The following is a 17,793-nucleotide window of genomic DNA, read 5'->3' as shown; positions in this document are numbered from 1 at the left end:
CATCCTGCCTGGGAGGGAGGGGCAGGTGGCTTTTTCCTGGAGCTTGCTGGCGCCCCCAGCCTCGGGTGCCAGAGGCTGCGGGGGTCCCCGCGGCCCGAGCCCGGCCTGTGCCGTGTCCCTTGCCGACCGACTTTGACAGCTTCCTCGGACAGTGAGTTGGCCAGGCCGCTGTGCTTGGGCAGCCCGGTGCTGGTTTCTTTGTTAAGAGTAATTCCTTAGTGAAAGAAACTCAACTAGGGATATTAAAACCTTGTTAAAAGGCAGCTCAACTAATCTGAGATTTTTGGGTGACCCCAGTGCTGGTGTTGCTGAGGGGAGGGACCGGTAGTTTTTCAGGGGCCCGCTGGGTTCTTGAGCCCGTCACCCAGGCCGAGGGTGGCCTGCTTGCTGAGGCTCTGTGCCTGTTGTCTCTTACGTGCCCTCGTCTGGGGGTTCTTAGCCGGGGTGCACCGGAGGGCTGCTTGGGGTGCCCCGTCATGTGCTGCCCGGTACCTTGTGGGATCTGCACACAGGGGCTCGGGGCGGGGCGGTCCTGCCGGCAGGGCATCCTCCTGGCCCTCCTTGCCTCCTGGGCAGAGAAGCCTGCTGGAGCTTCCCTCCGGCTCTCCGGCTCCCCGGCTCCCCGGCTCCCCGGCTGTGTTGGTTCCGCTCCGGAACCGCCCACAGGTTCCCCTGCATGGATGGGAACACTGTTGCCAGTGGGCTTGTGAGCACCTTTTTGCCTTAAAATTTTTCTTAAATAACCAAAAAAAGGCCTTACTTGATACGGGAAACATTTCACATAGCACACACAAGTGCGTGGTGAGACGTCGGTGTCCTCCTGGGTCCAGGGGCAGCCGCGTTGGTCGTGCTCACACATGTGGTCTGCGTGTTCCCGTGGCTCATGGCATGTGTCGAGGTCTGCCCAGGTCTCCGGCTTGTGCACGGCCACGCTTTCCTGGGTGAGGATGGGGTTATGCTGCACCCTGTGTGCTGTCTTGTTTTACATGTAAGCTCGTCTCAGAGACTGTCCGCGTCAGCGCAGACCTCATTCTTGTGAACGGCTGCGGTGGGCTGACTCCTGAAAGCTTGCCACGTGCTGTTCCAAACGTCTGATGCGGCTTTGCAGATCCGATGTGTGGTGTTCCACAGCGGGTGCGTGCGTGGGACCACTTCTGTGTCGGTGGGCGTCTCCTTGTTTTCCGTCTCCCATTGTCCCCAGCAAGGCTGCAGCGAGCACCATTTGACCCATCTTAGCGCGCATGTGTGCGTGGCTCCGTATGAGCGACTCTTGGCATGGAATTGCTGGGGCAAACCTCGTGCATTGGAGATGGGTTCTTGCCAACTGTTGGCTCAGTTTCAGGAGGTTTTCTAGGGACATGAGAGGCTGAGTGACAGAGGCGAGGGCACCTGGCCCAGTGCTCAGTTGACACTGTGCTCCTTCTGTCTGTTCCAGGTCGGCTGGATGATGTGGAACTGGATGGTGTCTGCTCTTGCCACGGGGGCAGCCGTGGTCTTGTATGACGGCTCCCCCCTGGTGCCCACGCCCAACGTGCTCTGGGACCTGGTTGACAGGATAGGGTAGGTGCCTGAGGTGCCATGCTCAGCCACAGAGAAATGCTGCTGTTGACTGCTGTGGTATTGGTGCCCTTGTGGGAGCGCTTGGCCCCCTCGGAGGGCGCGGGAGGGCGCGGGAGGTTGAAGTTGCCAAGGTGGGTGGGAAGGGGGAGGCAGTCCTGACAGGGACCGACCGAGGAGATGGGGGCCACCCCCAGGGCCAGGAGTGAGTCCGAAACATCAGGGTATCAGGACAGGGAATGGGATCTTGTGTCTGCAACTCTGGAAGCTGAGAACTGCTGGGAAAGCCCAGGAGAAAGGGAGCCAAGGCCAGCGAGGAGTCTGTCTCACGCAGGGCTCCTCCAGCTCCAGGAGTGGGATGTAAAACAGGCTGTTTGGGGGATGGTGTGGATACGTCCGTGAAGGGCAGGTGCAGAGCCCAGCACTGGGGCATTCACAGGGTCAGGGCTTCCCCCCGCTGGCCTTCTGAGCCCCATGGCGAGAGGACAGTCCTGCTTTTGTCAGCTGTCCCCTGGAGTCTCCTCGGACCCGTCACAAGGTTGCTCCAAAATGCTCCTGCAGGTGTGTGAGGGCGTCTGTTCCCTCAGGCCATCCTGCCAACGGCTCGTTCCTTGTTCCGGCGACAGGCAGGGGTTCTGAAGAGCAGAGGCAGAGCGTGGGGAAGGGTGCAGGGCCCTCCCTCTCCCAGTTCCCCTCCTCATCAGCACTGGGGGAAAGTGTCAGGGGACCGTTCTGTGAGTGTTTTCTCTGCTGATGAATTAATCATAACTGGTGGGTGCCTCCTCCCCCTTGCAGCCCGTGGTCACTGTTGGCCTAATGATCATGGCTCCGGGAGTGAGACCATAGCAGCAACCGTGGTCTGCAACGTGCTCATTACTCTAAGTTTGAGTCTGTTCACGGTGGGGAGACGGAAGGAGCCACTAATGTTTTTAAATCCTTGGCCATTAATATTTCAAATATAACTTTGTCTGGCCTGGGTAATATTTAAATCCTGACATTTGGCTCACAATATTGGTGAGGAAGCTTATTTCCTAATGAGACTGTTTCCAGCAAAAGGTTAATCGAATCCCTGGGAACTGATATGACTTTAAGAGCTTTACCCTTAATACCTGTGAGCCAGGCTCCAGGTGGGGACGTTTTTTGGTGTGTGTGTGTGTGTATGCACTTGTGTATGTGTCTGCATGTGTGCACAAGTATGCAGAGTGTGTATGTGCATGTGTGGGCAAGAGTATGTATGTCTGCATGTGGGGATGAGTGTATGTGCACGTGTGAGCGAGTATATGAAAGTGTGAATATGTGCAAGCAAGAGGGAGTGCATATATGGTTGTGCGTGCGCATGAGTGTGTGTGCGTGAACATATGTGTGTAAATGAGTGTGCGTGTATGTGTGTCTGAGCATTCACAGGTATGTGGTAAGCACGTCCTGAGCATCTGCCTTCCATCAGCCCCACTGGCTCGTGCCCCAGACGTTGCTGGAGATGTGGCCTTGGCGGTCCTCAGGGCCCCTCTGGACCTGCCAGGAGCTTCCCTGCTCAGTTCATCGAGGCTGCACAGCTCTGCAGTCCCGCAGGAGCTGGGGGGAGGGGTGCTTGGGAGGACAGCAGGCCTCAAACACCTGCTCCGACTGCCAACGGCCAATGAAGGAGGGGTGCAGTTCAGGTGTGGCGGGAGACCTTCATCTGAGCTGTGCCCCCCTGCTGAAAATTAAAACTGAGTTACATATGGTCACATAAAATCCTGCCTGTCTGTGGCGAGAGGAGTGGCTCTCCCAAGCTGATGGACAGCAGGGTCCTTGCGGGCCATTTCAGAGCCTCTGGGTTTTTAAATAACATCAGCTAACGTAGGAATGAAATCTTTGCCGATTATCAATGTGTCAGCTCAGAGACTTACTAACATGTCTGAAAATGGAGCATTTATTTTGTAGACACAAGCAAGATTCTTTTATTTATTCGTTTGTTTATTTATTTATTTAAGATTTTATTTAGTTATTTGTCAGAGAGAGTGAGCACAAGCATTGGAGCAGCGGCAGGCAGAGGGAGAAGCAGGCTCCCTGCTGGGCAAGGAGCCTGATGTGGGACTCGATCCCAGGACCCTGGGATCATGACCTGAGCTGAAAGCAGACACTTAACTGACTGAGCCACTCATGTGTCCCACAAAATTCTTCTAAAAGACGAATTTTCTTTGTCACTTGGGGTGTATTTCTGGGCTCTGGGAGTCTGGCTTGGGGAGTATTCGGGTTAGAGTTGGGGCCGGAGCTCTGGAGTCTTTTGTCCAGGTTTTGCGTGTACCTGGGCAAGCATCAAAGCCACCTGAGTTACCCTGTGTCACTGGTCTCTGGGTAGGAGAGGCCTAGGTGGCGCCCGGTGGGGACTGGCAGGCTCATCTGGCAGAGGGGACTTGCTGGACCGCCGTCTGCCAGGGTCATGTCCACACTCGCACATCTTTGGGTGTCTGCTCTGCGCCAGGTGCCCTGCTGGGCCCTGGGGTGTGCACAGCGGTGGCGGAGGTGAGCGGGTCCCTGTCCACGTGCTGTTGGTGCCCTGAAGTCAGGAACGCCCCTGGAGGCAAGGGCACTGGGGCCTGAACCTCAGGCCTGGGGAGGGGACACGAAACGTGTTCCAGGAAGAGGGGTGGCAAGTGCCTGGGCCCTAAGGTGGACTAGGATAGGTGTGTGGGGGAGACCCCTGTGCTGTGAATGTGAAGAGTGGATATGGGGCCGGCGGCGGAGGCGGGGGGCAGGAGGCTGGTCCCTCAGGGGCTCTCAGGCCGGCTTGGACGGTGGGTGCTTTTCTGCGTGAAATGCAACACCATGGGAACGTTTGAAGCAATACACCCTGGTTTGTAGTTTTAAAGGCTAAGTCTTGCTACTGTGTGGAGGATGAACTTGGAATGGGGGGGGGGCGAGGGCAGACGTGGGGAGACTGGCGGGCCTTAGGCGGATGGAGTTCCCCAGGGACGGTGGGTGGCCTTGGAGGCACTGTCTGTGAGCTGCCCGTGGGGCACTGCGGCTGACACCTGTCCAGCTGGGAAGCTGCCTCATGCTTCGTGCCGTGATTCCCAGCTGGACTCCCTAAAAACACGCAGTGCCGAGCACCCACACAAAGCCCCTGTGCTTTGTGAGCTGAATCTCCTGCAAGCCCTGGACGCGGGTGGGCAGACCTTCCCGTTCTCCAGACAGGCAGGCCTGTGACCCAGGCCCGGCACCTGCTCAGAGTCTCCGTACATTGCCAAGGTCAGGGTTCACAGGGATATGGAAAGAACCACTGATTGAGAGCCATTGATCTCGCGGGGTTGGGGGGAAGGGGATGAGCAGAAAAATGAATGTTGTTCTGCTGTGCTTGGTGATGGGACATCTTGGGGCTGGTGGCTGGGAGCGGTCACTGCTCCACCATCAGAGGGCGATAGGGTCCCTGGTCTTCTGTTAAAATGTAGCTATTCCTGAAGGGGTGACACCTTAGTCCTTGGAGGTGATCTCGAGTTAGTGAACCAGACTGCCTGAGTTAATGCAGAAAGCACAGGGGACGTGAGAGGGTTGTGTACGCCTCCCCACGTCCTCCCCCTCCCAAAACAGCCGCCTCTAGGGTATAGCAACCCAGGATGTGCCTGAGGTCTCAGTGGGGGGCTTACTGGTGGCAGGGTGGTGGTGGTGAAGCAGGGGGGCCGGGAGGGACGAATGACAGCAACCTCGAGGGGCCGTCCCAGCCGGCCGCCCCGAGGTGCCAAGGGCCCTGAGGCCCTGTGCCTCCTGGTGTCAGCCAGCATGTGGCTGTCTCCCTAGAGGGGGACGCTGGTTTAGTTAGGAAGATGGTCTACAGGTCAGGGGCTGCCTGGCTGCAAGGGCAGCTGAGGAGGGAAATGAAACGAGAAATAGCGCTCTCCCCCGGAACACAGTGATTTGCGCTCCGCATAGTGTCGTTCCCCGAGTGCGGACATGGGGGACAGGACTGTAGACTCTAAGCATTTGAAACGAGAAGAGCTGCGATTTTGTAAGTTTGATGGACGTGTGAGCTCATTTAAGAACAGGGCGTGGGTCCCAAACACTCAGAGGAACCACTGCTCCAACAGAGGGTCCCACCGCCCTCTCCACCTCTGCGGAAGGGGAACGTGTGAGGCTGGAATTTGAGGGGGTCTCGATTTTATGGCCTCCTTTGGTCCCTAAAGGGCAAATACCCTGCCGTTGGGAAGATCGTGGGTTGATGCGCGAGTCATTGTCTTTTACACGGAGCCACTTGTTCAGGGGACCTGGGCTCCGTGTGTGTTGGAGTCAGTGTGCAGACCCGTCCCTGCTGAACCCCGCAGTCAACACAGGTGTTTACCGAACACTAGGTATTAATTCAGCCCGGAAAAATGATGTGTCTTGGATTTTGCAAACTTGCCAGAAACGAGTCACTAATTTTAGAAAGCTCTGGAGCGTGGAATAAGCAGGAGCCTGGAGAGTTTCTGTTTTCCTTCCCTCCTGTGCCCTTAGCATCACCATCCTTGGAACGGGTGCCAAGTGGCTGGCTGTCCTTGAAGAGAAAAACATGAAGCCAGGTAAGTGTGCCTGTCAGGACTCCTGGCCTACTCCCTGTCTTGCCAGCCAGGGAATCCAGAGCTGCTCTGTTACTTGGTTCCTGCACGCAAGCCAGCACAAAGGTGTCGGGTTTAGTTTTAATATCTCTGTGATTCTTCGCCCTAGCGGAAACCCACAGCCTCCAGACGCTTCATACGATCCTGTCCACCGGCTCCCCTCTGAAAGCCCAGAGCTATGACTACGTCTACAGCTGCGTCAAGAGCGGTGTCCTCCTGGGCTCCATCTCTGGTATGGCTTGTGCCGTGGGGGGGGGGGTTCGGGAGGAAGCAGAGGAAATGGGGCATGACCAGGCTGGCCCCCCCGTAAGCGTGCACAGTCTCTGACCCGGCAGGTCCACCGTCTTGAATTTGTCCCAAGTAAACAGCAGGGCTCACATCTCTGCACGGTTGGCTCTTCTTGTTCATGATAGTTAAGTTCTAGAAGGTCTCTAAATTAGAGACTACTGAACCATTGCTTCTGGGGGAAGGTACACACACATATACACGTGGCTCACGTCAATTATAATCTTATATTCTTTTTTTTTTTTTTTAAGATTTTATTTATTTATTTGATAGAGAGACAGCCAGCGAGAGAGGGAACACAAGCAGGGGGAGTGGGAGAGGAAGAAGCAGGCTCCCAGTGTGGCACATGGAGTCCAATGTGGGACTCGACCCCAGAACCCTGGGATCATGCCCTGAGCCAAAGGCAGACACTTAACGACTGAGCCACCCAGGTGCCCCTAATCTTATATTCTGAAAACAACCTTTTCTGGTAGGTTCTATGCTCTCTATTTTACAGAAGAGAAAATGAGGTTCAGAAGTGTTGACTTGCTGGGGCCGCCCCCAACAGGGTGCACTGCAGCCGGCTCCCGGCCCCTGCCCTCCCTGTCCCCCGGTCTTCTCTACAGCGAGAGCTGAAACCAGAGCAGGACCTGCCTTGTTGCCCTGCAGCTGGGGATGTGCGTGGGGGGCATCTCGAGATTTCCACCACTCGGCTCATGTTCGCAGATGACCTTGAAAGCACCCCGAGTATTGATTTTGAGATTATACATTTTAGTGAGTAGGAAAATTTGCAAATACAGAATCTGTAAATAATAAGGATTGGCCATGGATGAGAACAATTTTTGCAACGTTGTTTATGTTCGTTAAAAGCTGGAAATTACCTGTATGCCGGTAGTAGGGAATTCATTGAATAATTTATGGTGCATCTCTAATTTCTGCAGCTGTTAGGAGGGATACGATGAAAATTCTTATTTAGATGGAAACGTATTTATTGATACGGAAAGAAAGTTGTGATACGTTGAGCGAGAGAAGCAGATTGCAGAATTTTAAGTGTGGTCATTTTTGTAGATCGAGAAGAGGAACGTGTGGGGGGTGGGTACACCCGAGGTATGTGTATGGGCATTGGGATTTCAAGTGACTTTTTTTCCTCTTCACTTTTTTCCTAACATGAGTTATATGAAGACAGTTGGTGCATGTTACGAGATCCTCAGAATCCAAATAGAGTGGTGCGCACCCCGCCACCCTGCCCTCCTTCCCCAAGAAGCCTGTGCTTGTTTCCTCTAAGAGGTGTCTGTACGTAGGTGGGGGAGCGTGTGTCGATGGGGCGAGACCCGTTTAACTTGGGGTTCACACTGTCCCATATTTTCCCCCTTAACAGCGTGACTTGGAGTGAAGTCTATCGTAGCTCATTGGAATCTTTAGATGACTTTATTTTTCTGAAAACACATCTTTAAAAGGTGCCATGTGATGTGCTTGAAGCCCGAGGCTCCCCGGCCAGCCCTTTGCCTTCCAGCTGGACGCGTGGCCCAAGGCTGGGGGTCTTGAGCTGTTTTGGTGAGCAGGGTGGGCAGGGGTCCCGCCGGCATCTGAGAGTGGACTTGGGACATCCCTTTTCCCTCTGGGCCTCAGTTTGCCTGCCTTAAAAGGGGTGGATTGTACCGTGTGACCTGCAGGGGCCTTTCCATGCGAACGCTGCCCACCGAGCGGGCGGACGTGCCGGGGCTCTGGCCATTTATTTAGCGGGGCCATTGGCCTCGTGACAGCTGACATCTATAAATGTTTGCTGCCTGTGTATCACTCTATGGAATGCCGTGAAGCCTTGAAACATAATAGCTCTCTTGTCGTGACACAAAACACTCTTCAAGATTCTCTGGGGAAAAGCAGGAAGTGCCCTGTGTATATGAGAAGATTGTTTGCAGAGAGACCCTCTCCGGGGTGGCAGGGAGGCTTACATCCATTCCTCAGCCTCCCGGAGTTCTGGGTCTTGTGTCGCACGCGTTACCTGCCCAGAATGCCGGTTTACAGAAGCTTCGGCAAGTATGTCTGAGTGGTGCCTATCGGAACAGCGGCATGTTTCAGCCCCTCAGCCCTGGGCTGGTGCTGTGCGTCCCAGCATCACCTGGAGAGCATCCCAAGCCTCGGGGGGCAGTGCTCACATCTGCCTGGGGCCTGGAGTGCTGTTCAGACCTTGCCGGCCACTGAGATGAACACGGTTCTCATTTTCTTGGGGCACACCAGCCATAACTCGAGGTGCCAGCAGAAGGCAGGGAGGACATCACACTGCCGGCCTCTGTCCGAGGGAAGAAGTAAAATCAGCTTAGAGTCGAGGCCAGAGTGAAAGCCTGCTGGTTGCCGGCACGGTGAAGGAGGGATGCTGCGTCGGTTACGGGGCCATCTTCCAGGCACACACACACACACACACACACACACACACACACACACACAGAGGAGTCGCTGGGTTCAGGAAGGGGCCCGTGCCCGGCCGGCTCCGTGTGCACCCCTGCTCACGTCCCCCTCAGGGTCCTTCCTGCCCCGAGTGCCCGAGCAAGGGGACAGTCGTCGGCAGCGGTGGGTCTAGCCTCCGGGGCTCCTGCCTCCCCTCTCTCGGCGGCTCCCAGGATCTGACTCCCTCTCGAGCTCCTTCCTGGTGCTGGAGTGCTTCCCACCTGACACGGTCTGTCTTCTGTGAGACCTGCACGGACCCCAGGGGTGCGGCCCCTGCGGCGGCTGAGTGTGCGTGAGCCGCAGCAGAGGGCCCCTGCGTGTGAGCCATCTGCCCATGCGAGGCCTGGGGGGTAGAACTTGTGGGCGAAGCTTCCGTTTTCCAAGAGCCTGAGTTGCAAATTTCATTGTGACCACGAGAGGTCATTTATTTTGACTCTCATCCAGCAGGAAGACTCAGTCAAAAATAAATCACCCCGACACGGGCAGTTTGCAGCAATTTCTAAGTCACCTCTCTCATTTCTCCTTGAAAAGCAGCACTAACCATCCGTGGATTTTTCAGTATTTACCTGGAGAAAGAGCAGTGATGCCTGTGTTTTGGGGTCTTCCTCCTTTGGTGTTCACCAGTCAAAAACCAAGCTGTTTGTGTCTGTCTTCTGAATTTTGGATCTCCTTTTCCTTTGTTTTCAGGTGGCACCGACATCATCTCCTGCTTCATGGGCCAGAATTTTTCTATTCCTGTGTATAAAGGGGAGATCCAGGCCCGGAACCTGGGCATGGCTGTGGAAGCCTGGAACGAGGAAGGTTACGGCTTCACTAACTGTCTTTCTTTATGTTTCGGGGCGAGACTGGGAGCTTGGAAGCTCTCGGGTGTGTAACTTCCCTGAGGGGGGCGGCCCAGCTCACTTGCAGACTCATGTCCTTCTGCCACTCACTGGGCTCCCCGTCCCCAGTCCCCTTCGGCCTGCCTGCCTCAGAAGGCACTGTCGGGCTGGAGCACAGTGGAGAGCTGTGTTTGGGAACGGCAGGAGGGCCGAATTACAAACACCGGCACCCAAACACTGGAGATGCTGCTCAGGCAGCCACACTGCCCTGCTCGTGTGACACCCTGACCTTAACGCAGACCCAGTGAGGGAGTCAGAGGGTGGGCCTCTCTCATGGCCCAGGACGAGCTTTTGCTTTGTAGCCTGTTGGTGGCCATTGGTAAATCAGCAAAGCCTGTTTGTGTCTCCAGCACCAAACAGGGCCTGGCCTGGCGTGTGATGTGTGCACTATACAAATTTGCCCTGCAGCCATGGTTATTTTAACCTGGCAGAGCGAATGGGGAGTTTGTGTGAGGAAGAGGGAGAGACGGGAGCCATGGTAGCCCCGCCAGGTTAGGGGCTGGCAGCTGGGGAGCACAGGAAGGATCTTTCCCTCCAGTTCACTGAAAATGTTTGCAGAGACCTTTCTGAAAATCACTTCTTACTTTCAGAAGAAGGCTTTTCCCTGGTGCTCACAAAAGTTCGTGGCCCCATATGTCTATTTTCTTCCCCACCGTCTGGACCATTTCTCTTGGTCCTGGTCACTGCTGCATTCTGTGGCCTGGTCTGGGGAGGATGCTCCTGGCAGAGGGCTGTCTCTTCAGCTTCCAGATGTCTGTCTGTCCTCTATCTCAGGGGTCCTGTGGGATGGGATGAGCTAGGCGAGGGGAAGGAAATGTGGAAACTCGGGAGCCTCCCTGGACGCACGGTGGGATGGTGACTTCTCAGTGCGAGTCCCACGGTGCTGCCCTGTGGAAGGTGCTGAATAAACGGGCCTGCTCACTGGGAGGGAAGCTGTGCTGCCCCCTCCCGGCCTCCATGGGGCTGGAGACTGGCCGCCCTCTGGGAGCAAGTGGGACTCGGTGCGACTGGCTTAGCCTGCGAGCTGGGAATAGTGAGTGAAGGCCAAGTTAGGGAGGGACCTGGTGGTCCAGGAATTCCACTCCTGGGACAAGTACTTGCGAGTGTGTTCGTAGCAGCGTTTGCGGTAGGGAACCGAGTTGGGAACATAGAGCACTTCATCTTCAGAAGGAGTAAAGGGCCACGGTCGCACGTGGAGAATCACAAGCAGTGAAAGCGAATGAACTGGAGCAGTGGGTAGTGGGCGAGCAGATCACCCCGACTGTGCTGGCAGAGCAGGACAGGTGCTGGACGCATGCAGCACGGGGCCGACCGCGCAGTTTGGAAACACGCAGGACAACTGTGTTGTTCGGAGATGCGTGTTGATGGAGTGAACGTATTAATACATGTGTGGGAAAAATAAATGCCCTTCAGAAGAGAGGTTTAAGGGGTGCATCAGGAGGGAAGGTCACCAGGGTTGGTCCCACGTACGGCACGTAAGTGATAGCGCGAGCGTGTGCTGGGGTGTGGCTGCTGCGTGTGCTCAGATTGCTTTTTAATTCTTCTCGAACCAGGAAAGGCCGTCTGGGGGGAGAGCGGTGAGCTGGTGTGCACCAAGCCGATTCCCTGCCAGCCCACGCACTTCTGGAACGACGAGAACGGGAGCAAGTACCGGAAGGCCTATTTCTCCAGATTCCCAGGTGGGTCAGTCGGTCGGTCGGTTGGGATGCAGACAGAGCTGCCCAGAGCCTCCTGGGCTGGTCCTTCGGTGTCTGGATGCCCCTAGCCGTGCCTGGTGAAGCTGCTCACAGCTCCTTCGGCCAGTGGGGCGAGAACAAATGTCGGGTCAGTGTCTTGTCACCTGCAGCTTGAAGCCATCCTGCGAAACTGGCGCTGGCTGGGCTAGCCTATTCCTTTTTTTTTTTTTTTTTTAAATTTTATTTCTTTATTTGAGAATGAAAGACAGAGTGCATGAGCGGGGTTGGGGAGGGTCAGAGGGAGGGGGGAGAGAATCTCAAGCGGACGCCTGCTGAGTGTGGAGCCCTATTGCCTCAGATCTCAGGACCTGGGATCATGACCCTGAGTCTAAGACCTGAGCCAAAACCAAGAGTCGGACGCTTAACCACCCGAGCCACCCAGGAGCCCGTGGGGTTGGTTTACGTTGAGTAGCCTCTGTGTGCAGAGCCCCTTGGCCCCACACGCAGCCGCTGGGGGCTGGCACGAGCACTGGTTTGCTCGCGGGAGGTCCGCCGCTTACCCAGGACTGCGTCTGTCTGTTCAGAGAGACACGGTGTGTTCAGGAGGAATCTGGCCTGGAACTCTTCCTCTCTGCCGCGCCCTCACCCGGTCCTCACGGAGCTGTTGCAGGGGAGCACTTTGGCGGTGGGGTGATTTACAACCCGCTTGTCATTCTCACAGGGACTGACACCCTCGTGTTTCATCTTCCGAGTGGCGCTCTGCCCCAGAGCAGGGAAGCGTTTTATTTAAAGCTCTGACTCCTGTCTCCCTCATACCTTTTCTCATAAGCAACCTCGAGTTATCGCAGCTGTAGAATTCGCAGTTTAGCAAACCCTCTGTCCCAAAGCGGTTTTTTCTAAGTGCTTGCTTTTCTTCAGTCTCAAGAAAGGTAATTTGATTTTGCTTTAACTGCATGTGGAAGATCGGAGAAGGGCAGGTGGCCGGCGGGGGCAGAATTTGCCGTGGACCCCTCCCGTTTCTCCCCCTGGCCTTGCATGTTTACACGTCCCATGTAAAAACCACCGTATCTGGCGTCGCACCCCCCACACAGGCGTCGGAGGAGCCCCCTAGATGTGGCGTGGCCTCCACTGGGTACCTGCCACGCTTAAGCCCCACCTTGGATCCTGCCAGCACGCAGCTGTCCAGACCGAGTGAGGTGGGATAGAGGGAGCTTATAGAGAGAGAGAAATGTTCCTCAGATGACCCTGAAGGACAGGGCAGAGGCTCCTGTCTTAGGAAGAGAGGCCAAAAGGAGTAGGACCTCAGCTGGAGGATTCATCTAAGGAATCATCTCTCTGTGTTCTGCAGTCCTGCTCACTGGTCTTTGGAAACTGCCTTTCCTGTAACTTGTTATGTATACAGGGTTAACATGATGAATGTCTCTCAGGGTTGATGTCAGAGTCTGTCTGTCTTTCTTCCTTCTTCTCTTCTCTTCTTTTCTTTTTTTTCAAACTTTTGTTATTCCCTCTTGGAGAAAACTAATATTTTGTGATCTGTCATATTTCCATTTTTGCCTTGGCTGCCAGGAAGCTCAGAGTTGAAATCATTGCTTGGTTGTAGCAGTCCTTTTACCCCCAGGGCAGGGTTAAAGATTCTCATCATGTAGTTGGTTTTATAAGTAGTTTCATCAAATAGTTTCTGGGAGTAGGTGGGAGATATATGAACCAGCACGGAAAGAGGAAGGCAGTTAGGATCATGGAACTCTGAAGCTGTTGGTCATGAATGGGAGGAACACATGGGGAACCTGACTGTCCACACCCCAGCACTGGGAGACTCTGACACTCTATTGGAATTGGTGATTAAAAAAAACTGCTGGAGGCCAAGGTGGTCGTTTCTGTAGCAGGAAGCCAACTCACAGGCATCGTTAGGCCAGGTGCAAATGTAAGCAGGCAGTGATACCCAAGAAATTAGTAAGTGAAAAGAAGTTCACAGAGGGAACGGTATCTCTTTTGTGTAAACTTTTATTTTTTAAAAGATTTTATTTATTTATTTGACAGAGATAGAGACAGCCAGCAAGAGAGGGAACACAAGCAGGGGGAGTGGGAGAGGAAGAAGCAGGCTCATAGCAGAGGAGCCTGATGTGGGGCTCGAACCCATAACGCCGGGATCACGCCCTGAGCTGAAGGCAGACGCTCAACCGCTGTGCCACCCAGGCGCCCCTCTTTTGTGTAAACTTTTAAAAGGAAATATGTGTGTATAAGTCTGTGAATAAATGCACAACAAAGGGTTATCTGAGTGGGGGAATTATGAGCTGTTTTGCTTTTCTTTATAGCTTATCATTTTTAAGAACTTAGTAAAAATTTAAAGAGAAATTATTATTATTTTTTAAAGATTTTATTTATTTGACAGAGAGATAGAGAGAGACTGAGCACAAGCAGGGAGAGCAGCAGGAGGGGGAGAGGGAGAAGCAGGCTCCCCGATGAGCAGGGGGCCCAACTTGGGCCTCGATCCCAGGACCCTGGGATCATAACCTGAGCCGAAGGCAGACCCTTAACTGACTGAGCCCCCCAGGCGTCCCTGAAAGAGAAATTAGAAGCAGACTGAAGAAAGACTTAGACCATTCTGATTCTATAAAGCAATGATTTCAGCTCTGAGTTTCCTGGCAACCAAGGCCAAAAGGGAAATAAAATAGGTACAGATGAGTGCAGGACACATTCCACTCCAGAGGCCAGGCCCGCCCACAAGCTGTCCAGACTTTGAGCTGGATGACATGGAGACAGCCAAAGTTTCCCTCAGCCCGCATCAGCAGAAGTGTTCAAAGCAGAAGGAGGTCCTGAGTTATAACTCCTGGAGTCCTAGGTCCTTCCATAAGAGAAGTGTGTGTGTGTGTTGTGTGTGCGTGCGTGTTTGTGTGTGCAGTTTATTCACGATGGTGCACCTACAGACGTGGAAAGCTCTGCCATCGTTCTTTCATGTACAAAAACACACGCTCACCGTAGATTTCCTCCAGGAGGAAAGTGAGAGCAAGGCTGGGTCTCCCCCGCACGCTGGTGTGCTGTCGCTGACACGGGGCGGAAGGAACCCGTGTGCCGTGAACACAGCTGGAAGCGCTGGCCCAGGGCACGGAAACCTGCAGGGAAGCCTGCGTGTCTCTGCCAGGACAACCTGGCCGCAGAGCCACGAGCCCCGTGTGAATTCTTCCTCCCGGCTTTGTGTTGGACGAGGCGGAAGTGCTTCATTTTATTTTCACAAATGACAATTCCTTCGTGGTGCGTTTGCATCTTCCGTTTTGTCTCCGTTTCCAGGGCCTTGCATTCATTATCCAACCCCTGGGAGAGCCGGCTCCGCACACCCAGACTGTGTGTCGGTCGGGCGCCCGGTCCCCGGATGAGAAAGGACTTGGGGGGGTGGGGAGGCGGGCGGGCGGGCCCTGCGGCTGTGTCTGCAGCTCTGTCTCCCGGGACGACGTCTGTAAGCCCGGTTCTGAGTAGCCATCCAGATGTGCTTCGGCAGAAACTTGGTATGTCGCTTGCAGGCCTAGGAATGTTCTTTTCCCCTGTTTGTGTACGTGAGTGTTTTGCACGTCCTTCAGGAGAAGGGGTTTCTGTCTTTAGCTGCGGGAGGACGAGAGAGGGACCTGGAGGCCTGCGGTCCTCTTTTGCATCAGAAGAAATGAGCTCAGGGGGCGCCTGGGTGGCTCAGTCGTTAAACGTCTGCCTTCGGCTCGGGGCGTGATCCTAGCGTTCAGGGATTGAGCCCCACATCAGGCTCCTCCACTGGGAGCCTGCTTCTTCCTCTCCCACTCCCCCTGTTTGTGTTCCCTCTCTCGCTGGCTGTCTCTGTCAAATAAATAAATAAAATATTAAAAAAAAAAAAAAAGAAGAAGAAATGAGCTTAGGAGTCCCTTCGTTCCCAAACTGCCTCCCGAGGACCACAGCCCCGGCAGATGGACAGACGGCCTGGCCTTCAGCTGGGTCTTCATCTGGGCAGCCGGGCCTTCACCTGAGCCTTAGTCGCCACTCGTGCAGTCTCATCATGACAGTGAACTGTCGTGAATGCACGCGGCGTGTTGTCCCGGCTGGCGCCTCACGGATGGGCGCGAGCTGGTGGGGTCAGCGCCTCCGATCGGGAAGTGCCTCAAGCATTGCGGAGGAGGGGGTGCTCTCAGTGAAGACGCCGAGGCTGGTCCTATTTGGTATTTTCCCTTTCTGGGCCTCAGGGACTCGGGGCTCATTTCAGGAGGCCAGGCTGCTACTGGGGAAATGACTTCCAGGGGGCCGCAGAGCCGGTAGGATGTGCTCTCGGTCATTCATCCCCGTGTGGCCTCCGTTTGTGCCGCTGATCAAGGGTCACTGCCTTTGGCGGCAGGAGGAAGCTTCTGGCTGGTTGAATTGCTCCCTTGGCAATTCCCTTGAGGCGTGACTTCTCTTTCCTGTTCCGTGGGGGTGGAGGATGTGCCGAGGCTGGGCTTTGATCCCTCGGGATATTAGCGTTGCTGTATGTGGCCAGCCCAGGCCCCAGCTGCACACCGGGCCACACAGGGATGGCCCAGGTGATTGGTTTCAGGGTCACCTCTGATCCCCCACCCCATTGCCTTGCCTTCCTCATCCCCTGGGTTTTACCAGCTCGTTACCTCTGTGCACATGGCTGTGCCTTAGCCTGGGCCTCCGTGAGGAGCCTCCCGCTGGTCATGCTGCTTCTGTTCATCTCATTCCAAGAGTGGCTCCATCCCCTCCAGGCCAGCCCCCTCAGCTGCCCCAGACCACCCTGTCTTCCTGCTTGTAGTTTCTACCCTTCACACAGGGCCTGCTCCCAGAGCTCCCGTTGACCTTCCCTGGCCGCCTCTCGCACCCTCACTGCTGGGGTGGTCCCAACCCCTTGAACTCCTGAGGCCCTTGTCGGCGCCTGAAAGAGTGGCGTTCTGTGGCTGTGCTGGTGCGTGTCAGGACTGGGCGCCCAGGGCCACTGCTAGACGCTGTGCTCCTGGGGGCAGGAAAGGTCTAGTCCACTTCTAGCCTGGGCCCCAGCCCCATTCCATACCTGTCTCTGTGCCTCAGCCGTGTCCGTCCTCTTGCTGTCGTGCCTGCCGTGGGTGTCTGTCCAGGCAGCCCGGCAGGACCCCTTCTCCTCGGGGTGACTGAGCACCTTTGCCTCCCTGCAGGTGTCTGGGCGCACGGCGACTACTGCAAAATCAACCCCAAGACGGGGGGCATCATCATGCTGGGCCGGAGGTGAGGGCTCTTTAGAGGGCTTCTCTTCCCTGGAGCCCCCTTTCCCGAGGCATCCAGGCAGGGCCAGGAAGCATCCCGTGTCAGCTCCCCGAGGGCCGGGTCTGGGCCTGATCCACATTTCTGTGCCCCAGAGTGAGGTGGTGGGCCTGTGGCAAAGGCATGTCCGTCCACCGTAGCAACAGCCCTTCCAGAACGGAGAGCGTGTGGGTATTGGGTGCATGCCATGCCTGTATGGGTGGGAAGGGGCGGGGGGTGGGTGACAGGTGTTTCCACACAAAGGGGACTCCCTTACTGTCTGGCTTGGAGTTTAGAGAGAGAAGGTGGCTGGTGGGGGTGAGGAGCAGTGGAGGGGAGCCTTCGTGACTGGGCCCAGTGTTGCCGGTGGACGGGGGTGACTGCCCCTGCCCCCTACCCCCGGGTAACATGCCTCACTCAGGAGCTGCTGTGTGTTCATGACCTTGTCTCTCTAGCGATGGCACGCTCAACCCCAGTGGAGTGCGATTCGGCAGTTCGGAAATCTATAACATTGGTATGTATTTCCCTTTCTCCTCAAATTACTCTCAAGTCATCCAGGAAGGAAGGAGGGTGTGTCCCAGCAGGGCGCCCCAGAGCCTGCTTTCCAAAGATGCCGCCTTCTGGCATAACTCTGGCCCATTTGCCTCAGCTGTGAGAACATGTCCTTCTTTCCAGAATTACCTCATCCGTCCGCATTGCTTATAGCTGTCAGGCCTCAGAGGCCCATCCCTGTTCCGTTACATTTTCTCTTCAGTGAGCAACCGTGGGTTGCTTAATTGTGTCTACTCCTTACGGGTGAAGGAGGAGAAGCTCAGAGAGTTGGTGTGATTGCTGGAGGTCACACAGCACCGTTCAGGACACCATATAAAGACAGTGGGCCTCCCAGCTGCCTGGTAGAGTCATCTGTGGGTCTTTAAAATGCCCCACCAAGGCCACAAAATCAGCCTCCCTAGGAAGTGGCTTCCTACTGATGTCACATCAAGGTTGCAGCCAGGACGGAGAAGCCCTGATCCCTCTGCCTCCAGCCTCTGTTCCCCTCCCCCAGCGGAGTCCCCACCGCGGGCACTTGTTTCCTTTTCATTTTTAAGTTAGTTTGTAAGTAAGCAAATAAGGCCTGAGTTTGGCTTCTTACAAACATGTCGACCGCTGCAGCCCATGCTCTGACTCTTGCCGGTG

General features: G+C 55.3%; 1 protein-coding gene across 1 annotated transcript in view; it reads left to right on the top strand.

Annotated features, from left to right (window-relative positions):
• AACS (acetoacetyl-CoA synthetase) overlaps positions 1–17,793 on the top strand; it is a 57,590-nt gene that overhangs the window by 35,812 nt on the left and 3,985 nt on the right. Inside the window, exons 10-16 of the mRNA XM_034637938.1 lie at positions 1,436–1,560; positions 6,025–6,089; positions 6,235–6,357; positions 9,522–9,635; positions 11,269–11,394; positions 16,533–16,602; positions 17,073–17,131. Coding sequence (XP_034493829.1) covers positions 1,436–1,560; positions 6,025–6,089; positions 6,235–6,357; positions 9,522–9,635; positions 11,269–11,394; positions 16,533–16,602; positions 17,073–17,131 — 682 coding nt within the window. The remainder of the gene's footprint in view (positions 1–1,435; positions 1,561–6,024; positions 6,090–6,234; positions 6,358–9,521; positions 9,636–11,268; positions 11,395–16,532; positions 16,603–17,072; positions 17,132–17,793) is intronic.

Source organism: Ailuropoda melanoleuca, chromosome 12 (genome assembly GCF_002007445.2).
Source record: "Ailuropoda melanoleuca isolate Jingjing chromosome 12, ASM200744v2, whole genome shotgun sequence".
Taxonomy (NCBI): domain Eukaryota; kingdom Metazoa; phylum Chordata; class Mammalia; order Carnivora; family Ursidae; genus Ailuropoda; species Ailuropoda melanoleuca.
Note: the sequence above shows the minus strand (reverse complement) of the source record. Positions and strands in the feature narration are given on the sequence as shown.